Below are 24155 nucleotides of genomic sequence, written 5' to 3'. Positions count from 1 at the left end.
ACATGCCCACTTTATGATAATCACATGCAGTACAGGGCAAGTAATAGTCAAGTCAGCACACTGACACACTGACAGCTGTTGTTGCCTGTTGGGCTGCAGTTTGCCATGTTATGATTTGAGCATATGTTTTATGCTAAATGCAGTACCTGTGAGGGTTTCTGGACAATATTTGTCATTGTTTTGTGTTATTAATTGATTTTCAATAATAAATATATACATACGTCTGTTAAAAGCAAGCATATTTGCCCACTCCCATGTTGATAAGGTTATTAAATACTTGACAAATCTCCATTTTGAACAGATAAAAAGGCGCAAGAAATGCTGGGACAACCCTGCCATTATGAATCGCTCAGATAACCTGAGCTTGGGAGATGTGCTGGAGCGCAAGGTGCAGCTGTTTCACATTAAAAGCTTACCAGGAAAGGGAGGGATTAAGCCCCTTGAGCTGCTGGAAGATTTGAATGTGTGCAAGAAGTGTCCAGTTTCATTGACATTAGCTTAAAGCTGATTAAAAAAAAAAAAAAAAAAAAAAAAAAAAAGAAGTGGAAGAGACTGGAATCAATTAGCAAATGAAAACAGCATTTCTGTTATAAGAGAGAAACTCAGAGCAACAGAGTGGTGAGTGTGACATGTTGTACTAATGGAATGAGCACATTATACTGAATTTACCAAGACATCAGCATCATTACGAAGATATGATAAAATACATTACAAATAGAGGCTAATATAAGCCTGTTTTCAATAAAGGCCTGGTTTTCTCTGCAGTTCAGGTCAGTAATTCAGATTTTATGATATGTGAAAGTGATTACAGACTGGAATGTGTTACCCGACATCCACTCAAGGCACGCAGACTATCACACACTGAGTGATTGTGGACTTGTTTCACACAGGAATGTAGTGAATGCTGTACACCGTGAACAGCCTGGATACACTGAGGAAACCATGTGTGTTATCACACAGAGGAGCTATTGTGTGATTCAGCAGTGAGCGGTAAGTATTGATATTTTGGACCTAAATCAAACAGAAGGTAGACATGACGGACACGAAAGAAGACTGATGATACTCACTGATCTCTGGTCGGGTTCAGGTGACGAGCCCTTCTCTGCAATCCTTCTCCTGTGAGATGTAAAGCACAGATACAGAGAGGAGAGGTTTGATGTTGAATAACAAGTTGCCTTTTTCGACATTAGTATCGACCACAGCTCCAACCATGTTTAGTTCAAGCCTTTATAGTTCAGACCTACCTTCAGATAATTTATTTGACTGCAATAAAATACAGTTAAACTAGGATTTTACTACAAATTAACTCAGATTTCTGCACACTACTGGGAGAGTGAGTGGTAGAAATAATTCTTTAGAAGATATCAAAAAACCCATTGACCCATGACTAACATTGTGATCAGGTGTATGACATATAGCACATCAACACGTTCAGACTCCCAAATACAGCAGCTTGGTCAGTGGCTCTACGCTTCAAACTATGACGCTCTACGTACCCCTCTAGAGTCAGTTTCGCAAGTGTCAATTTTTGTTACATGCTTACACTGTCTTTTCAAAATAAACTTCAGTGTTCACATGACACAACTTGGTTAGGTTTAGGAAAAGATCGTAGTTTGAGTTAAAACGTAACGTAGTTAGGTAGGCTATGTTACGTACATGATGTAATAACGTCACATAACCTACAAAATGTAGTTAGGTAGGCTATATTACCTACACAAAGTAGTAATGTTACATAACCTATGTAATGTTGTTAGGTAGGCTACGTTACGTACATGACGTAGTAACATCACATAACCTACAGAATGTAGTTAGGTAGGCTATATTACCTACACAAAGTAGTAATGTTACATAACCTATGTAATGTTGTTAGGTAGGCTACGTTACGTACATGACGTAGCAACATCACATAACTTTTGTAATGTGGTTAAGTAGGTTACGTTACATACACGACATAGTAACGTTACATAACCTATGTAATGTAGTTAGGTAGGCTATGTTACGTATATGACGTAGTAATGTTACATAACCTACGTAATGTAGTTACTTAGGCTACGTTACATACACAATGTAGTAACGTTACATAACCTACTTAATGTAGTTAAGTAGGCTAAGTTACATACACGGCATAGTAACGTTACATAACCTACGTAATGTAGTTAGGTAGGCTATGTTACGTACATAACGTAGTAACATTACCTAAACTACGTAATGTAGATCGGTAGGCTATATTACCTACACAACGTAGTAATGTTACATAACATACGTTATATAGGTAGGCTACGTTACATACACAATGTAGTAACGTTGCATAACCTACGTAATGTAGTTAAGTAGGCTATGTTACGTACATGACGTAGTAACGTTACATAACCTACGTAATGTAATTAGGTAGGCTATGTTACATTTATGACGTAGTAACATTACGTAACTTACGTAAAGTAGTTAGGTAGGCTACGTTACGTACACAAAGTATTAACGTTACGTAACCTACTAATGTAGTTAAGTAGGCTACTCTACGTAAGTGGCGTAGTAACGTTCCGTAACGCAGCGTAATGCAATGTTACGTAATGTAAAGTTATGTAATGTAACGTAACATTACGTAACTTTAAATAAGTCATTGTTGACTTCTGGTTTCACATGGGACACAATTTGGCTACCTGGGTGGACATTGTGTGTTTTTGGACCCAACAAACCAACCTACATGGAATTTGTCACTTTTTATACTACATGACCTGACTTCCTCCTTTACTACCGCCATAACTAAGGCCATAAGTAGGGTGTCATAGATTGTCACGCGTAGGGCCACTGAACAAGCTGCCGTATTTGAGGAGCTGGGAGTGAGTACGAGCTGAGCATATGTATGTATTAGCTGTGGCAGATTTTGTCACATATTGTTACTAAGTACATTATTGACAGTAGGAAAAAAAGTAAGCATCAATGGGATCTAATGGGAAATATGTCACCACAAAATAAATCAATAAAATTAAGATAAAAATAAGTACCAAAGAATTTTTATGTAAAATTCTGAAAGTACACATCTGGAATTCATCAGAGTACAGTACGTGTGTGTGTGCCGAGTTTGAGATATACTGAAGCTAACGATGATATGTGACGTGACTGTACCTCCTGGCCAACAGGGCGCTCATCTCCTCCATCAGCCCTCCTCCTCCAGGCAGAGGGCCGTTGCCTCTGGCTTCAGACTTGGCCCCTGCGGCCCCCAACATGGCTGCTGCCAGAGCTGCCCCTGCATCGTCACTCTGAAGGGATACAAGCAGCATCTCTCGTGAGACAGAAATGTAACGAAGCGTTCTTTATAATCAGAGGCAAGTATTAACCCTGAATTAGAAAACTTTTTGGGGTTTATTTTATATCAGAAAATCTATAAAAACACAAAGGTTTTTGTCCAATTTGTCGTTGATTTCTGTATTTTGTCATGTCATCAGAATCAGGTTTATTTGCCAAGTACATACATACAAGGAATTTATGCATCTCTCTCAATGAATTTACACAAAAATAGAAAATAATAGCTTGGAACAAGGACAACAAAGCTGGTCAAATAAAGGTGAGGAATAGACAGAACTGATGTACACAAGTAGTGAAAAAACTAGGTGTATGTATAAATATTATATAAATATATGAAAAGCACCAATGACCAACAATAAAATAAGAATAATATAATATAAAATGTAGGCAGACATGTAAACTTCCTCTCTGAGTCTACAATGTGATATGACAGATGGTGACTGTGTGATAATGTGTGAATGTTTCAGTGATTCTGTGATTATGTATCAAGATAATGTGTGATGGCTGTCTGTGTGTATCAACAGTAAGTCAGCGTTGCACTGAAAGATTCAATTCTGTGTGCACATGCAGCGAACCACCTTAATGATGCGTTTATGTAACTTCTATGGTATGAAGAGCTATATGAGTACAGACGTGGCTTGTCAAGCCTGCCGTTGATCAAGCGACCAATCAAGCGCTCACCCTTGGCACTTTGCGCAGCTTGGCTCCGGCGAGGGCAGTGGCCAGGCCTGCGAAGGGCCGGTCCTCCGCGGGAGAGAACAGTCCGGCGGGAAGGGGGGGCGCCGGCGGAGGGAGTGGGGCTCCGGGAGGAGGAGGCGGACCTGGCGGAGGAGGAGGAGGAGGAGGAGGGGTCCCGCCCGGAGTCAGCGTAGGAGGGAGCGGAGGAGGCGGGGGAGGGGGAGGGTGGCCGGCTGCTTGGGTTGAGGGGGTGGCGGCCGCGGAGGTCACAGTGGAGCCGGGTGGCAGGGGTGGAGGTGGGGGAGGGGTGGGGGTGGTCAAGCCTGGGGTCTGCACCACGTCTGTTGGTGTGGTGGGGGGGAATAGAGGATGGGGGGAAGGGCGAAGACACAGGGATGGAAAATTAATATTCAAACTGTCACTTTTCAGGAAAGCATCACAGAGTACAAAATCCCTTCATGGTCTGACCTGGGGTCTTCCTGCTCATTCTACATCTCTGTAGAGGGAAACCACCGTGAAACTAGCTCACTAACTTAACATATACAGCATGTGAAGAATTCACTTCAGCATAGACTGATTTCACTTTTGGAAAATAAAGTATGTTTTCGTATTTCTGTGTCTATCCCCCTCCCTGTCAGATACTGTGTTACCCAGGGCCGGCTCTTTGGAGCCCCACACCCCAAAAAAGACAAAAATTAAGATTTGTATTTTCATGAATAACTGTATTTGATAAAATATAAATAAACAATTGGTCACTGATATTGTTGGCTTAAAAGAGTTTAGTCAGTTTCACTACAATTTACACTTTTATTAACAAATAAGTGCAGCCGGGCAGATGAAAAAGTGTGAGAAAGAGAGTTACAGGGGTGAAAAATTTCTTTCTTTCTGTATGTATTTGTTAATTTTTTTTATCTCAATGCAGAAAATGAGGAAGGGCGCCCACCGGCATTTTTTATTATTTATTTATTTATATATTTTTTAGGGGTCTACAAACGCCCCCCCTAGGCGACTGCCTATATGGCCTATGCCCGCTTCATCCACACTGGGAACGTCAGGAGCGTGTGGTGGCGGCTGTGTGATTGACGCGTCGGGTGTTCCACAATTAAAACCCGGTACTATATTCATTCATGGAGCCTTGCAAGTCACCTCATGTTCTACAACACTGTCCTGCAAATATTTCAGAATAAAAGCCTTGTGTTAACAAATGAAGGAATTCTGTCCATAGAAAAAATGCTTTGAGGGCTTTTATTTTTAAATGAAAGCAGGAAGTGTTAATTTAAAAATAAGTCTTTACTTTTTTTCATCTCCGGAACATTTTTTTTACAGATAGAGACAGCGAAACTGTAGTAATATTGCTGGTATGATGTCAATATGCTGTCAATAGATAACCTTCACTGTCTGTTGTTGTTGTGAACAGCGCGGCTTGCGTCAAAAATAGGCGAGACCTCGAATCTCTAGAAGAGACGTAGCTGACACGCAGCCGAGCCGCCACGCGCTCCTGACGCTCCCAGTGTGGACGAGGCTTTAAGCCGGCCCTGCTTCTCCCTCTGCTGTACTAATATCACTGTAATATTGTAGTACTTGCTAAAACCTGCTAAAACCTAAAGAGCAGAGCAGCCTGCATACATCTTTGACAGGTTACATCAACAGGTTACACCAACATGCTCATTGAATCTGTTTTTGCATAACAGCGGATGTAATTTTCCAGTGAACATGGAATACACACATCAGGTATGACAGCATGCCACATCACGTGTTATCAACATGCAGCGTTAGTGAGAAGTAGTGACTGGAGGTTATAGTTCAAATAGTGCTGGGCAACATGACAAAAAGTAGTGGTTATTGTATTAAAAAAATTATAACAATAAATATCAGTGTATTAATGAATTACCCAGCCCTATCTGGAAGGTATACATTCTAATAAATGGAGCAGAGACAAAGCAATAAACATTGAGCAGTAAATCAATGAAATACGCTTTTTTGTGCAATGACACACACAAACACACACACACACACACACACACACACACACTCACAACGACACAGGATGATCAACTCATAGATTGCCAAAAGATGATAACATTGGATGAATAGGAACTGTCTTCTGTCCCTTTGAAACGAAATAACCAGATGTTTACTTAGTAATCCTAATAATGAATCATAATTACGTTGCTCCCAGTTCTCATCACAGACCCATGATCCATGATTGATAATCTATGATGGAATGTGAACATTTTGAGCAGCGATCAATATTAAACCAGCAGTCCAGTCACCTTCCAGCGAATCAGTGTGATGATCTCTGAGGTCAGAGGTCATTAGAACACCTCCCGAGGCTAATGAGAGAAATGCAGAGTGGATGAAGGTCACTGGAGCGCTAGTTTGCATATGAAACATTAAATTCTTATCACGTAAAATATTAATGAAATCATCAAAAATTTAAACAGAAAGTGAATATTTAACGCGCAAATGCTTGTCTTCGTCTCTCGACAGCGATATTACGAATCCGTCCCATAGCGAAGGCATGACCCGTCCTACTCTGATACTCTGCCTCTGATTGGCTCACCGTAATATTCTTACCCTAACCCTAACCAATCTCACTTCTCATGCCTAAACCTAACCAATCCAACCAATAAAGGCAACGAGTACAATCAGAGGCAGAGTGGGGAGGGCCTTCGTGTAGCAGGATTCGTAATTCAGCCTCCGGAATGAAACCGATACTAGCTGACATGGAAGAATTATTAAAACTTGCCCAATTGAAACTAATTCCTGAAGACCTCTCTACCATTTTTGAAGAGTCAAATGAGTGGAAATCAAATGGCAAAAAATCATAAGATCAGCACAGAGAACTATGGTTGAGAAATGGACTGACGAAAGAAGAACCAGGAGATGATATATTATATAGTGAGCTGTATCCACAGAATGATAGAGCACTATCGAGTAGACAGACATGCCATGCTAAACGACCAGACGTATTTCATATCAGCCAGACACATGGACACACATGCAGTTTGTGAGACAGACAAAGAAATTAGACAGAGCCGAGACACAGTGGAGACCCCACAACATGAGACCGACACTCTCCTCCTCTGATATCTACCTGCATTATGGGCCTCGCTGTGTGCTGTGGCCAGCTCAGTAGCAAGGTAACAGGTCCAACAGTGGTCCACCCCCCCCCCACACCCGTTAGTGTGTGAGTCAAAAAGCAGTGAAAGATGAGGGGAGAGAAGCAGTGAGAGAGAGAGACAAGAGTCTGGATTGGAGGCCTTACCCTGGGGCTGACAGGAGGAGCCCCCCTGAGGCAGGTGGGTCTCTGGGCCTGTAGCTGTGTCCGGCTCCCCCGGCCCCGACAGACCCAGGCCCACGGGGAGGGAGAGGTGCTCAGCAGAGGCAGAGGTGGCGGCGGCGGCAGCAGGGGGTGCTGTGGAGGGAGAGGGCACACCAGGAGCCTGGGATGAGGAGGGGGGAGACGAGACGAAGGAGGAAGACGGAGGGGGAGCTATGGGAGAGGGGAGAGGGGGCGGGGTAGGCGGAGGAGGCGGGGTGGGGCAGGCGATGCCGAGGGGGGTGTGGCTGTGCGGGATGGTCACGGGAGACGGCGCGGGGAACATGGGCGGGCCATTGGGGGCCGGCGAGGGGGGCTTCTGGGTGAGAGGGGAAGGCGCCGCGATGGGGATGAGTGGCCTCGGACCCGCAGCCTTCCCGGGGGGGCTGCTTATCATGACCGGGGGCGAAGGGGGCAGGGGGGTGAAGTTGCACGCCGACCACACCACAGACTTGGGCGGAGGGGGCGGGGCCGGGGCCGGAGCGACAGCGACAGGCGGGGCCTGGGGGAAGGCTTGCTGTCGCCGCGGGACCGTGGCGTAGTGAGGCAGGACCGGGTGGAAGGCGGAGCCGAGCGAGGTGGCGAATCGGGAGGCTGAGTGCCTCAGAGGCGGGGTCGGCGGAGTGGCGGAGGAGGGCGACGGCGTCCCGGGGGCCGGGTAGGTGGGCGTGGTCGGGGAGACGGGCGTGGAGGACGTCCTGCCGTACTCCTGAGGCGTGGGAGAGTACAGTGTGCTTTCGAAGGCTAAAACGCGAATGGACAAACCAAGGTCAAGGACAAGGACAAGACAGGACAGAAGGGAAGGGAAGGAGTGACGGAAGGAAAGAAGGCAGGAAGGAAGCAGCCGTCATGCACACAGGAGGGAAAGACAGCAGGTCAGGAGAGAGAGAAGGAAGGAGGGAGGGAGGAAAAAAGAGAAGGGGGCAGATGAAGCAGGAAAAACCAGCACAGAGCTATACCAAAGATTTATTCCAGGGTGTGTCTACTATGTTAGTGGACAGGTGTTAGCACTGGGGACAGAGCCAGAGACACAAAGCTTCCATGTGTTGTTGGTGAGAGAAGAGGGGACAACAAACCAGGTAGCACACAGCCAGAGAGTAGTGACCAAGTAGACGCAACTCATCACCACCAATCAAGCCGGTTCAATCAGCAGCGGGACATTAAGTCATATAGAATTCAACCAAATGGACTCAGAGACCCAGCATGCACCACTTCATATAACGCTCATCAAAACAGAGTCAGACAGTAACAGTTGAGTCCTGAATAACTCTGGAACCAAAATCACATTCAGCAATGAAAACAACATTACATGTCAATTCAATGGAGAACGTACATATGTGCCTGGTCTCTGTCCCTGGTCCCTTGTCCCTATCCCTGGTCTCTGTCTTTGTCTTTGCCACTGGTCTCTGTGGCTGTCTCTCTGTCTCTGTCTTTGTCCCTGGTCTCTGTGGCTGTCTATCTGTCTTCGTCCCTGGTCTCTGTCTTTGCCACTGGTCTCTGTGGCTGTCTCTCTGTCTCTGTTTCTGTCTTTGTCCCTGGTCTCTGTGGCTGTCTATCTGTCTTTGTCCCTGGTCTCTGTTTCTGTTTTTGTCCCTTGACTTGTTTTGTCCCTTGTTTCTGTCCCTTGTCTGTGTCTTTCTCTCTGTGTCTTGTCTCTGTGTCTCTCTCTTTGTCCCTGGTCTCTGTGGCTGTCTCTCTGTCTTTGTCTTTGTCCCTGGTCTCTGTCTTTGCCACTGGTCTCTGTGGCTGTCTCTCTGTCTCTGTCTTTGCCACTGGTCTCTGTGGCTGTCTCTCTGTCTCTGTGTCTCTGTCTTTGCCACTGGTCTCTGTGGCTGTCTCTCTGTCTTTGTCCCTGGTCTCTCTGTACCTGGTTTCTGTTTCTGTTTTTGTCCCTTGACTTGTTTTGTCCCTTGTTTTTATCCCTTGTCCCCGGTCTCTGTGTCTGTCTCTCTGTCTCTGTCTCTGCATTAGATTAACATGTATTCCTGTCTATATTGTGGAGGTTTGTACAGAGGGGGTTTCTTCATGAATCATTCATAGCCTGATTTAAAGAACATTTTATTATGAGAACAGGAGAAAGTAGATTTTGTTTTTGTTTATGACTGTTGACTTTCTGATTTAGAGTGTGATAAAAAGAGAAACCTTTGACTTTAATACATCAACAAAATGGAACAAGAATGTTCAACCTGGTTTCATCCAAAGTTCACATTCCTGTTCTGGAAATGCATAGCACATATTTAATAAGGTAATGCCTCATTTGCATATTTAAACATCAAATTTCAGAAAACATAACAAAAATGAATGTCCGTTATCAAGTTTCATGATGAGATCTATTAGTAAAATTGTTAAAAATGGTGTATCCTATACACCTGTAGTGTCTCCCAAAGACAGAGATCAAATGAGGTGCAGCTGTGTCTTTTCATATGAACTGAACGTCCTCTTTGCCTCATCTTTTACTGTCAGCTTCCAGTCCAGTGGGTGGTGTTGGGACTGGTTACCAGTGTCAGGTTCTCATGTTGCCTGAGTCATCTCACTAAGGGATGAATAATTAAAGCTCTGTTTTGTTGATAGCCTTTCTGTTGGTTTTATTCCTCACTATCTAAACAGCTTTTATTATGTGGCATTCCTTTTTAGAATCACGTTACGCCCGTCTCTCTACTGTATGGGTCTTAATGGTATTTAATAACTTCATATATTCTTTTTTAATGGGCTTTACTGTCTCGTATCATTTAAATGTGGTGATTTTGTCCTCTGTTTCATTATGTGTCTATCCCTGCTGAGCCTATCGCCCTATAACTAATTACCTTGATTGGGTCTGTTGATGCGCTACACTAGCGCTTAGCGTAGCCTGCTGTATGGAGCGGCCATATGCTGTGTGTGTGTGCGTGTGTGGATGGTGTAAAGTTGTTAATCCTCTGTTCACCTTCTGCTCCATTTCCCCTTACTAGTGATGTCATTCTACACTTTTCTGTCCTTATTCTCGTGACTGGTTTGACATTTGTTGTTCAGGGTTCAGGGATACTTATCTACTGATTACTGCATTGGAAACTATTAGCCATCACACTGACATTACATTCATGTTTCTGCTGAAAACCTTGTGTAACAGACCGTGTGTGTGTTGCCGGTGGCATTATATCTGTGAACGTAGGTGTAGCAGACAGTGTGTGTGCAGTTTATTTGTCGGTGAATAAATGCTACGAAGTTACAACTCCTCCGCTCAAGCGAGCTAAAGATGGAAGCCAACTTCCTGTATCTGTAACGCTGGTTTTAACCTATAGCGTTAATCGGTTAAATGCTTAAAGGTCCCATATCATGCTCATTTTCAGGATCATACTTGTATTTTGTGTTTCTACTAGAACATGTTTACATGCTGTAATGTTAAAAAAAAACTTTATTCTCCTCATACTGTCGGCCTGAATATGCCTGTATTTACCCTCTGTCTTAAACGCTCCGTTTTAGTGCATTTTGACAGAATTGCGACGAAATTGCAACAGAATTGCGTTGCTAGGCAACAGCTTGGGTCCATGTTTACTTCCTGTCAGCTGATGACATTCACATACACTGCAACCAGGAAAAAACTGGGACACATTTAGAATCTTTACGTTTAAATCTGTGTAAAGGGTTTAAAAATTGTATATTTGTGACATCACAAATGAACGGAAATCCAGACAGCTTGTTTCAAATGCAGAGTTTCTGTATACGGGCTGTGTGTATTACCCTGTGGATTAAGCGTTTTGATACTTTCACAGCATTTATATAGGACTTAAGCCTGCTTTACAATAAAAAACATGAAAATATCACTTTTTTATAATATGGGATCCTTACTTTATACATCCATTGGTGGTTTCTAAATGGTTCTACCAGGAACCAAAAAGAGTTCTCCTATGGGGAGAAGCTGAAGAACCCTGTATGGTTCTACTTTAGCACCTTTATTTCTAAAAGTCTCATACTTTATGTTGTATGGTTTTATTTCCATTCTGAAAACCTGACCTACAGAAATGTCACACTTCCTCACACGGTTCAGGTCTACACATACAGATGTATAATCTGACACAACACACAAACCTTCTGACTCACATCCAACACGTGAAACACCTAACCAGCAGTCACAAGACAGATAACCTGATGGATTCCTAAGACCGCCTGGCTCCTTTTCAACTCCTCCTCCTCCTCCTCTGTGTCTCTCCCAGCTGAGCCAGCTCATGCTGCATTCACCATTTATCCTCTCTAACTGGAGTCAAAGCTCATCCCGACTTCCACTCCACTGCACACACTATTTCTCTCTTACATCTCTTTTTCATTAACCCAGAATCTCTTCTTCACGTTTTCCTTCTTCACACTTTCACTTTCGCTCTACACTTTTACCTCCTTCCTCGTCTCTCATCGTCTTCTTCTGTCACTAAACTCTGACCTTTTCCATCCTTCTCCATCATTCCACCCCCATTCCCTCTCTCCATCCCTCTGTAGCTCTGGGCGGGTCATGTGACTAAGAGGCCCCAGCTTTGCTCTGCCATTCCACAACAACCAACACATGATCAGAACACACCGATTACACACGGAGCTGGACACGTGTGCACACGGGAATATTAAGCGCATGAGAAGACGACAAAGCCGTACTGCAGCCGAACCAACTATGGACAACTTCAACTCAAAAAAAGCAGTAGATCCACCAGACCACCTTAAAAAAAAAAAAATACATATATACACCTGTATGTCTCCAATTAACATCCATATATTCAGAAAACACTTTACAGAATATACATTTAAACAATGTGAGTAAAGCCCATGTCAAACAGAAAAGGCTCGCCTTCACATGGAACATGTGTCCAGCAGGTCACCTCTTTCCTCTCACTAACAGTGAATGTGTTCAGTATGTGTAGCCATATGCTAACAATGCTAATTATTAGCCAATTTTAGGCAACCAAAGAGCCAAATAACTTCAAGAAAAAATTAACAACTGTACAGAAAACTACAAAATAAAGAGTTCAGAAAAATGGCTGAGAGTGATCGTCACAATTAAGCTGCTGTAAAGGTTATTAGGGTGAGTACATGACAGTCACTTTAAAAGGATAGTTCTGGTGTTTTGAAGTGGTGTTATATGAGGTATTTATCCATAGTAGGTGTATTACTTATAGTATACGGTGGTTGGCGTGCCCCCAGTTTGGAGAAACAGACAGGAGCACCAGAGCAAACCAATGTGCTGCTGTGGACGGGGACGACAGAAGAATGTATTTTAGCCATCTAAAAAAAAATTTATATCCTTTTAAGTGTACGCTATATTTAGAATATTTTCCGACAGCGAACTGAACTGAATTGAAACGTATCGATACCGTTTTTGTCATCTGAGCCTGCTGGCTTTGGAGAGGGCATAGATAAGTTTCACTTTCAGTTCAGTTCCCCGTCGGAAAGGAGAAGGAAATGTCTGTCTGACGGCAAGATAACGTAGTGAAAATATTCTAAATATAACGTACACTTAATCGATTATCGATTTTTTTTAGGTGAATCTTTCTTTTAGGTGGCAAAAATATGTTTTTCTGCCGTCCCCGTCCACAGCATTGAATTGCTTTGCTCCGGTGTCGGTGCTCCTGTCTGTTTCTCCAAAATGAGGACACACCGACCGTCACCTACAGTAAGTAATACACCTACTACGGATAAGAACCTCATACAACCCCACTTCAAAAGACCCGAACTATCCCTTTAAAAGGACCAGTGTGTTGGAAATTGGAAAATAAAAACGGAGTCAGGGAGTCCTCTATGTTGCACCGTCATGTTTCTACAGTAGCCCAGAATGGACAAACCAAACTGTGACAACTTTTCCTGCTTGGGTTGCAGTCGACAACGCTGCTCACTCCTGTTGCCGCCGCTCTCTCTCTCTGGCTTCACCACTCACTTCCCATGTACACACACACACACACACACACACACACACACACACACACACACACACACACACACACACACACACACACACACACACACACACACACACACACACACAGGCTCTAGAGAGGCACATTCGCGTTTCTGCGCCGGCCACCGTAGCTCTCCAACGCGCTTATTGGCACGCGGGAGAGGCTTCAGCTGGTTGCGATCCTCGCCTCACCGCTAGATGCCGCCAAATCCTACACACTGGACCTTTAAGGACAATATGTCGGCCAATTTTCAAAACTGATAAAGGAAACAGAAAGTGTCTCAGTAAACACTTCAAACCAGATGTTAGCAGCAAACACGGCTCACTGCCTTCAGTGTTATTGTAGAACTCGTTTAAAAGATACACACAGTTATTCTGTCAGAGAGAAACGGTGCTGTAAAGCATTAATTGTTAAATCACAAGCTCACATCAAACCCAACAAACTCATATGTTCAAACAGAGCATGTGTGTGTGTGTGTGTGTGTGTGTGTGTGTGTGTGTGTGTGTGTGTGTGTGTGTGTGTGAGATAGAGCTTTGATTCTCTGCCCTAATCAGGTTGGGTCCGACCCGCCCCGCCCGAAATTTCACAAAATTCCCTCTGGCTTGAATCGGGCCGAGTTTGTAGAACTTTATAGTCTGTGATATGACAGTTTTTGGGCTGTGCTGAATATTCGGTAGGAGAAGGCGTAAGTCGGAATTCAGAGAATGTGTCATAAATGTTTGTTACTACAATGAAAAGTTGACTTTATACAGAGCCCCCCTAGAGCCATAGGAGAACATTTTTAGTAACTTTTTAGATACTTCATAGAGCACTTCTTCCAATCATTCCTGACAGTCCACGCATTGCTGATGTATGGAGCCCCCCTAGATGATGTACTTCGGTAAAGTTGGAAAGATATTGACAGATTCAAACTTCCTGGATCAATAACTCATAACCAAAACGTTGTTAAAACACAAACGACGGCTCTTTCTAACCGTAGTAAGGTAGACGACGAGCTACAACCTCATTTTAATCACGACGAGCCTTAAGTCCTCCAAGCTGGACACATTACATTGGTCTCTGTGTGCAGTCGGCGATGAGACGAGTGGTCAGGGACCGTCTACAAAGTGCAACGCCGAAAAGAGATGCAATAAAAATATTCAATAACTTCACTGTTATACGGTGTAGTACCACCAAAATTACTTCACACATCAATGATCTCCTCATAGTTGTACTACAGTGCTTAGTATAGAAAAATATGCTTTTGCATAATTTTGGTGAATATTTAATGGGAAAAATATTCAATAACTTCAGTATTATACAGTGTAGCACCAACGAAATCACTTCACACATCAATGGTCTCTTCCTGATTATACTTATTAAACTAATTAAGACATTTTGCTGACACTACACTTTATAAAAGTGAAGTTATTGAATATTTTTCCCAAAATTCAAAATTCACCAAAAATGATGCCGTTGTTTGTGTTTTAACAACGTTTCTGTTATGAGTTATTGATCCAGGAAGTTTGAATCTGTCAATATCTTTCCAACTTCACCGAAGTTAATGACGTGACTATTAGGAATGATCGATGGAATGAGTTAATAAAATCTTCTCCTTGGGGTCTAGGGGGGGGGGGGGTTCCGTAACTTTAGCTTGTAATACATCTATATATATATTTTTATGGATTTTTTAGGCCCGATCCTAGCTGTAGTGTGAGATTGTTCTCTGTGTGTTATTGTGTATGACATGAAAGAACCCCTCCCTCTTATCCTGGGGGTATTTTCATGCGCACACACACGCACACACACGTTCATCCCTGGGGGTCTCACCAGCATTCTCCCTGTTGGTGTATTTTTAGCCTCTGAGTAACACCGCCGAGCTGTGTGCGCCTGTTTATGCATGCGTGTGCTAATAGGCTGAGCGTGGCACTGAAGCGTGCCGCGCTACGCTGCCTTCCCCACTGACCCAGTCCTCCCTATCACAGGATGAAAACTTCCTGATCCGTTACGGCTCCACTTTACAATCAGTGTGGGTTCCACCTGCGGCTCCACCTGGATGGAAGTGAAAACCCAGCTTTTCACGCTCTACACTTCAGATATTAGAAGTCCAGTGGGAGGAGGATCATTATCAAAGTTAATAAACTGGAGATTTTGAGGACTGATTTACAGAGAATCATAGCCAAGGTGTATACAGCCTGCATGTCTGCACTTCTTCATTAGATTTGTTGGATGTGTGTGTGAAGTGTCAGAAGTTATGTGTGTGTGTGTGTGTGTGTGTGTGTGCGCGGCTGGTGTAATGCCCGGCGGCAGTGTTTGTTCATGTTCATGTTCATCTCCCCCCCCATGCCCCAGTGCCTCAGCAATCTGTTCATAGCGCCTGTCCAGCCTGTGGGCAGATGAGCAGAGTAAGGGCCATACTGCAGCTTAGCGCTAACAAAGGGGGGGGGGGGGTAATATTGAACCATTACAGCTTAATATTGAACCATTACAGCTTCAATATTAAGAGCTATGCTAGGTAATAGACAGGTTTTAGTGGACAAGGGTTAAAACTAAAACTAAGGCCAATAAAGAACTGGCAACACAACATTCATACAAAATTAAAGAGGACCTATTATGCTCATTTTACTTGTATTTTGGGTTCCTACTAGAACATGTTCACATGTTTTAATGTTCAAAAAACACTTTACTTTTCTCATACCGGCTGTGCTACTGCACCTCTTTTCACCCTCAGTCTGAAACACTCTGAGCTCCTGCACTGCCCCCTCCCAAAAAAGCCCAGTCTGCTCTGATTGGTCAGCTGGCCCACACTGTTGTGATTGGTCAAACAAACCAAACTTTTCAGCCTCTGCTCCAGCTCCGCTGTAACTAGCTTTGTTTGAGGGCCTGCCAAACTAGCTGCTAGGGCAGGTATTATATGTGTTATTTGGTGACATCACCACGTTATGGAAGAAAAGGCGGGACTTCAAGCGAGGCATTTCAGACACATTCAGGAGCAGTGTTTCTGTGGGGGGAGGAACTCCCTCTTTGGCGTGGACTTTGGAACTCTGCAGATGTTTTACATGCACAAAAAATCAATATAACACACTAAAGGAAAGGGAAAAAAGCACAAAAGCAGCCTCTTTAAAGTTCAACTTGCTGTGTCCCAACTCCATACTACACACTAAATCACAACGGGTTTAGAGTATGTAGTGTGTTCACAGTTCACACTGGAAGAGACAGAATGAGATATACTCAATACTAGGGCTGATACGAACATGTTAATGCAAATTTGTTTTACCGGCACCAATTTCTTTAACGCATTAACACAATCGATCCTTCAGAGGTTGTAGCGGGCTCAGTTTTAAAGCTAGTGATAATAACGCATTAACGCAAATTTGTTTCAATGCATCTCTTTAAGTTTTTAAGTTTTAAAGCTAGTGAAGATACTAGCATCATATGAAACTAGAAAACCTAAGGACACTGGTACCAACCATGTCATACTAGCTCGGGAAGGAGGTAATCATACCTATTCATAGCCTAACAAGAAAGCATATTTATATAGTACTAAAAACAGGATAAATTAAATAATTTACAGAAAAAAATTGCAACAATACTGCATATCGCGCTGTTGAACCAATCATTATCACCACAGGGGAAATTCCTTCACCGCGACAAACCCTAAGTAAAAGATGATTTTTTGGAATGATAATCGCAAAAACAGTTTACTAAGACTGATATATACTAATTACTGTAACTCATGAAGAGTGTAGTGTGTACTGTATACAGTTAGGATGCAGGATGGAATTGGGACACACTGAGATTCAACCGAGTCCACGTTCAGCATCACAGATTTTACACCAGATTATTAAGAGAAACTACCTCCAATACAAAAATGAACTCAAAAAGCTCCTCGTTCAAATAGCAGTCTGCCTTTGCCAAGTTCTGTTCTTACAGGACTCAAACATGCATCAGAAAGCTCTTCTGAAGACAGCCTGTATTGATCTGTTGTTCAAAGCAGCAAGACAATATTAACACATTATAAATCAGCAAAACTCTGCACATCTTCAGTCTCACTACTGGCCTTCAAACACTCAAAGTGTGTCTGGAGGTGTGTGTGAATGTATGAGGAGGAAAGCAGAGAGCATCACTCACCGGCGTTGGAGATGCGTCTCCCTCTCTCCCAGTCCTGCTGCTCTCTGTCCAACTGCTCCTGCTGCTCCTTGTCTGCCTTCTCCCTCTCCATCAGCTCACGCTCGCTGCGCTCCTGCTGCTCCAGCCGCTCCCTCTCAGCCTGCGCCTCCCTCTCCGCCTGCGCCTCTTTCTCCTGGCGCTCACGCTCCTGGCGCTCGCGCTCCTGTCGCTCGCGCTCCAGCACCTCTTGCTCCAGGCGCTCCCGGTCCTGACGCTCCCTCTCCTGACGCTCTCGCTCCTGATGCTCCCGCTCCTGCTCCTTCTGCCTCTGCAGGTCCTGGAGCTGCCTGGAGGAGGAGAGGAGAAGAAGACACGGGAGAGGAGGAGAGGAGGAGAAACAGGAGAGGACACGGAAGAGGAGAGGAGAAGAGGACATGGGAGAGGAGGAGAAGACAGCAGAGGAGGAGAGGAGCGGAGAGGAGGAAGGAAGAAGGAGAGGAAACAGGAGAGGAAACGGGAGAGGAGAGGACATGGGAGAGGACAGGAGAAAAGGAGAAGGGAAGAGAGGAAACAGGAGAGGAGAAGAGAGGAGAAGAGAGGAGAGGAGAGGAGAGGGAGAGGAGGAGAAGGGAGGTGAGGAAACAGGAGAGGAAACAGGAGAGGAAACAGGAGAGGACAGGACATGGGAGAGGAGAGGAGAAAATGAGAAGGGAGATGAAACAGGAGGGGAGAGAAGGAGAGGAAACAGGAGAGGACACAGGAGAGAAGAGGACACGGGAGAGGAGAGTAGAGGAAACAGGAGACGAGAGGAGAAAAGAAGAGAGGGGAAGGAGCAAAAACAGGAGAGGAAACAGGAGAGGAGAGGACATGGGAGAGGAGAGGAGAGGAGGAGAGGAGGAGAAGCAAGGAGAGGGAACAGGAGAGGAAACAGGAGAGGAGAGGCCATGGGAGTGGAGAGGAGAGGAGGAGAAGGTAGGAGAGGAAACAGTAAAGGACATGGGAGAGGAGAGGAGGAGAAGGGAGGAGAGGAAACAGGAGACGAGAGGACATGGGAGATGAGATAGGGGAGGAGAAAATGAGAGGAAACACACATTAATGCAAAATTCACATTTCAATTGTATCTTTTGTCTCTTGTGGAATTTCACAACATAACTCATTTAACTGGAGGACAGAGTCATCACTTTATATTTATCTACTTAAAAAGACTTCAACTACCACCAATGCTTCAAAAAACAGCTTAGGTGTGAGATAAAAGAGGGATTGATGTGGAGAAAATATTGAAGTAAAGAATGAGTATAAAGGAGTAAATCAGTGTGGCGCCCCCTCTAAACCCCCCCCCTGACCCTACAGGCAATAGCTGTTGTCATTATATAAGTTGAAGCTATTTTGGTCCCATTAAAACCCAGTGAGGACCGCCTGTGGAGAGAAGCCTCTCTTGGCTGCACACTGCTGCTCAGAGAGGGGAGTCTGACAGAAGAAATAAAGAAAATAGAGGCCAAATAATAAACTATTTTTTATTTGATCATCATGACAGGTGATGTTAATGATCTTGAAGCATGTGTGTGTGTGTTCAGGAAGCTTCTCATGCAAGTATTCAGTGCAAACTGTGCCTGCAGATCCAGGTTTAACCACTAGGGGTCAGCAGAAGCCTGCAGTAGAAGGACTGGTGCATGTGTGCGACAAGCAGCAGCAGTGGAGGGAAATAAAGGAAGAATGGAGCACGTAAAGCAGTGTGTTCTTGTGTGTGTGTGTGTGTGTGTGTGTGTGTGTGTGTGTGTGTGTGTGTGTGTGTGTGTGTGTGTGTGTGTGTGTGTGTGTGTGTGTGTGTGTGTGTGTGTGTGCGCGTGTGTGTGTGTGTGTGTGTGTATGTGTGGGTAGCATGCATGTGAAAATGACAAAGTGTGACAGGGAAGGGCAGCCATTTCCCATTTACTATATTTGAGATTTGATTGGAAGAACTGTGACGATCCCTGTGGGGAAACTGGGCAGTTTGTACGAGACTATCAAATAAGAACAAGACGTGAATAAGAATGACTGCCAATACAGGTCGTATACTCTTCTATGGAGAGATGAAGCGAAGACTGAATGATAATGTGAGTACACACTTCTGTATTTTCTTAATTCAAAATTAGGGCCGTCAAAGTTATCGCAGTAATAATGAAAATTCCTTTTAACGCCACTCATTTCTTTAACGCATTAACGCAATTCTTAGGTTGTAGTGGGCTAAATTTTAAAGCTAGAGAGAAGATACTGGTATCATATGAAACTAGAAATCCTAAGGAATCCATTGGTACCAACCGTGTCATGCTAGCTTGTCGCGAAGGAGGCTAAAAAAACGCTCCAAACTGGCATGGCCAAATTCAAAGGGGTCCCTTGACCTCTGACCTCCAAATATGTGAATGTAAATGGGTTCTATGGGTACCCATGAGTCTCCCCTTTACAGACATGCCCACTTTATGATAATCACATGCAGTTTGGGGCAAGTCATAGTCAAGTCAGCACACTGACACACTGACAGCTGTTGAAAGTTTTTTTTATAAAACGGTCACTATATCGTGACAGTAGTTCATGAAACAGGTAACCTGAAAAAAATCTTGTGCCTCTGTGTCCACCTAACCGCATCTGCAAGATTTCACAAACCGGAGGAAAACAAGCAGTAAGAGCTGATCTGAGATTTGCTGTCCATCTGCTGTCTATGAGAGCCGGCTGTCAATCACTCCTGAACTCCGACCAAACGGTCAAACTAGGCAGCGCTGATCAAATATGAATCAATATTATGTTACGTTAATACCTTTTTCTCTCCGCAAATGTTTTCAGAATCATCATCTCATGCTCTCTCTCTCTCTGAAATGACCTGTGATTGGTCAAAGTCTTCCGTCACGGGTTAGATTTTCTAAAGCCTGAAAACAGAGCCATGAGGAGGAGCAGAAGTCTAGTTATCTCTCAGATAACTTGAATTGCAATATGGAATTTCTGCCCAACGATGCCAAAAACATACTGACTACTGACACTCTAAGGTACATTTTGAACGGATAAAAAATGTGCGATATTTAATTGCAATGAATCGCAACTATATATCTTAATCGATCGACAGCCCTATTAAAAATATAAAATAAATAACAGAATAGTATATATTCAAGACACCCAAAACATAGCATATATACAGGATGTGTCGAAAAGAAACACTGGTCCATACTCACATTAACAAGTGTCTCGTCGGTGTATAAATGGAAAGCTACATAATCCGTCCTTCATCACAACAACTGACAGGTAATGTGAAGGATTTATACGAACAAATAAATAGCACAGAGAGGGTGTGTGTGTGTCGGTATGAATGAGCCAAACATGTGAGGGGGAGATCAGATGCAAACTGTGGGAGGTTGTCATCTGTCAGGTTCTCACACACACACACACACACACACATAGCAGATCTTTCATTTAATTGGAAAGACTCAACTGTCGCTTGTCACATTCTGTGATTTACTTGGTCGTAAATTGCATCGGCTGTAAATGAGCGAGTGTTATGTTCATAAATTACACAAGCGGGGAGAGGGTTGGTGGGAACGGGAGCTAAATGCCAACATGCACTTTCTCTCTCTGACACACACACACACACACACACACACACACACACGCGCACACACTCATCCCGTTGTGCTGACAGCTGACTCACAGCTAAAAGACAATCATCAGCATAAATGTTGCTTGATGTAAACACTCCCTTTGCTTCCATCTGCACGGGTGACACACACAAACCTCACTCCACTAGTGACACACACACACACACACACACACACACACACACACACACACACACACACGTCTAAAGGCATGTTCGGACCTGCGGGTTCACACTCAAACAGTAGTGATGTCATGGTCGACATTGTGTTCCCAAGGTCTGCTTTGGGATTAGCTCCCGTGCATCGGGCCGCTGTGAGAAACCCTCCTGCTTCCTCTGAGTCACCCAACAACAGTCAAACATGATCACAGCGTCGCCGTCATCACGTCAAATACACACATGTACGCAGTCATCATCGTCCTTTTCCAAACTGAAAGACAGCAGGTGACTTCAGATTTAAACCCTACGTTTGGCATGGTGGGTTTTGAGATTGTTGAGAGTTGAGCACATTTTGGGCCAGTTTCCCTGGCAGGGTGTGAAGGCCCAGACACACCAACCCGACATCAAAGAACTAGCAGCGACGAGGTGTAGGGACACTGTTTTTTTCCACACCGAAAAATTGATCAGGAATCAATAAGGGAATCGATAAAGGATCGGACTGATAAGCAGAATCGATAATGACATTGGTAATAAAATCGTATTAATTCCCATCCCTACTACATTCCACTGACTCAGGCATTGAAATGGTGTCCACTGCATTTTGTTTGCACATGTAAAAATGTGAGGACTGATTTGATTATGAGGCGAAAGTGAGCATGGCTCACATACACCCATCCCTCCCCCCCACCCCATATAAATGATTATATGTTTAAAAACCAAGTGGGTGTTTGTTGACTTGTGCTTCATTGACATAGTCTAAATGACCCAGGTGTCTCCATTGATAGAAAGTAACTTTAACCTTCCTTCAGATAATATATGACGGTCCAATCTAGAAGTATTCCAATTTCACTTGTGTGTAGCAACAAAAAGTGAGGTATGATTTGTTAATTGATAGGCTGATACTTTATTTTCTGCCTCCAGAAAGTACCAGGATGGCAGCAAGAAGGTGAAACCAAACTCCCTTCAGTCACATTAGTCTGAGCTGTCGTGATTACATGAAAGATGTTTCATGTTTTGGACCAGGATGTCAACAAATTTGAACATAATGAGGCGGTTAACGAAGGAAATCTGAACACAGTAGATGACTTATCTGCAAAAGTCAGTCATTAAATATGTGACGCCGAGGCTTTTCACAATCACGAAGAGTGAGACTAACAGTTAAAGTGAATATAAGCACTAAAGCTAATACCCTCAAACCAGCAGAGCTTTGCTGTGACATGGCTGCAGAGAGCTCAGGGGCTCAGATCCACAGGATTATCCTGACCAATAAGATGAAAGGGAGAGGTGTGAAGGGGATATCTCAGGAAATTCTCTCTTTATGTCTGCTACACCTCCATCTCCTTTACTCCGACATCTTTTCAATGCAAGAGTGAGTATAGCGGGATCGTCCGCATCGAAGTCTGTCTCCATGGACAAAGAGAGAGAGAGAACACCTGAGGATGGAAAGGCAGAGAAACTTATTCATGGCACCACCACCCTGACCCAGTATACATGGATGGCTGCTCCCTCATACACACTAAGCGTCCCAGTTCTCACGGTGTGTCAGTGGGCCATCGCTGTAATCACAGAAACACAGGGGTGAGCTGGGTTTACGCGGCATGGACGTGTCTCTGAGGACTCTACAGTCTCCTCTCTCATATAAATGGTCCCTGTGGGATCCTCCGCAGAGCGTCTTCATGGTTTAAATACAGCTCATGATGTAATGGTGCTAAACCAGTTTAATCAGCCAGATCAGAGAGGGGGGTTCCACATTTTTTATTCATGTTGCCTTTTTTCTATGCAAATATGGCTAAACTGCCAGCAGCCAGCAGCCAAATGCTGGCAGGTTGTGGCTGGTACAGCTGGTGCAGTTTGTCTACCAGCTACGTTGGCAGGTAGGCGCCATCTTTTTCTGTTCAAAACAAATAATGTGATTTGGTCGGCAGTGAAAGGAATTACTCCACCATAGTGTTTAAATATGGCAATCAAATAACGAAGGCAGTGGGAAGGGTAGGGCAGGGACAATACGCCTATCTCCCAATCCGATACTATCACGATACTCGGGTCCCGATTCGATACTGTATGTATTGCGATTTTCAAGTGTTGAGATTCGATATTACGATTTATTGCGATTTATTGCGACTCACACACCGCGCTCGTTCTCGCTCTTTCGCTCCACTCTCACGTGCATGCGCGCACACTCCACACTGCAGAAGAGTTAGTTTAGCTCTGAGAATAACTATTGAATGTACAGTGGACGTTTGTGCAGAAATAACTGCTGCAGCTCCTCCAGACCAACAGAGGTTTCCCGTGTCTTGTGAAGTGACGGGGCTCTGCAGAGAGAAACGTTATCGTCTCCAACCAAAACTCCGATGTCTCCCCTGTTCCCTCCGGCCGCGGTCGGGAGGCCGAGGCAGGAAAAGCCAACACTAGGATCAGCATTGATTCATGGAGAGACCTTCGTCTGGTCAGCTAACATTACTGCCAAGCAGCTGAAATATAGAGTGATATTGTGGTTTTAGCTGACGTGTGGCGCCTCACTGTTTTGAGCGATGCTCGTTCATGTCTATGTAGAGCGAGCACAAGCACGAGCAACAGGATGCTGACTTTCGTTGACTTAACGGCCACAGGTGTTGCTGTTAACAAGCAATTTCTGATTCTTACATAGAGTCCCTTTAAGCTTTCTGCATAGAGTCCCTTTAATCAACAAGATGCCTGTCAATCATGTTCAGTCTCGTGTGTGTCGCCTCACTGTTTTGACCGATGCTCGCTCGGTATGTAGTGCGAGCACAAATGCGAGCAACAGGACGCTGACTGTCGTTGAGTTAACGGTACAGGTGTCACAGTTGAGCAATTTCTCATTCTTACATAGAGCCCCTTTAAGATTTCTGCATTTTTTTTCCCCCGTTGTTGTTGTTGTTGTTGTTGTTGTGCTACCGTTAACAATACTTTGATAACTCTGTTTCAGAGATTTAAAACATAATATATACCTATATCTGCTAAGTGGTAGGCAGGCAAGATGTCACACACACACACACACCATTGCACACTGGTGGTGATGCAACCTACAGGCAACATACACTTCTCATTTACT

General features: G+C 44.0%; 1 protein-coding gene and 1 long non-coding RNA gene across 7 annotated transcripts in view; both read right to left on the bottom strand.

Annotated features, from left to right (window-relative positions):
• The window catches only part of enah (ENAH actin regulator), a 168468-nt gene that overhangs the window by 19472 nt on the left and 124841 nt on the right, over window positions 1-24155 (bottom strand). For 5 of the 6 annotated variants that reach the window (XM_074616599.1, XM_074616598.1, XM_074616596.1 and 2 more), the window contains 5 exons: window positions 17326-17651; window positions 7250-7399; window positions 3985-4322; window positions 3124-3257; window positions 1068-1116 (listed from right to left, as the gene is read on the bottom strand). In XM_074616599.1, coding sequence (XP_074472700.1) covers window positions 1068-1116; window positions 3124-3257; window positions 3985-4322; window positions 7250-7399; window positions 17326-17651 — 997 coding nt within the window. The remainder of the gene's footprint in view (window positions 1-1067; window positions 1117-3123; window positions 3258-3984; window positions 4323-7249; window positions 7400-17325; window positions 17652-24155) is intronic. The other variant, XM_074616600.1, reaches the window with a different exon arrangement.
• On the bottom strand, window positions 8987-13115 carry LOC141756677 (uncharacterized). Its single transcript, XR_012591509.1, has 2 exons — window positions 9077-13115; window positions 8987-9043 (listed from the first exon to the last, which is right to left on the bottom strand). It is a non-coding gene; the product is annotated as an uncharacterized LOC141756677 (long non-coding RNA).

The sequence above is a fragment of the Sebastes fasciatus genome, chromosome 18 (genome assembly GCF_043250625.1).
Source record: "Sebastes fasciatus isolate fSebFas1 chromosome 18, fSebFas1.pri, whole genome shotgun sequence".
Lineage (NCBI taxonomy): Eukaryota > Metazoa > Chordata > Actinopteri > Perciformes > Sebastidae > Sebastes > Sebastes fasciatus.
The sequence above is the reverse complement of the archived record's forward strand: the minus strand, read 5'-3'. Positions and strand labels throughout refer to the sequence as shown.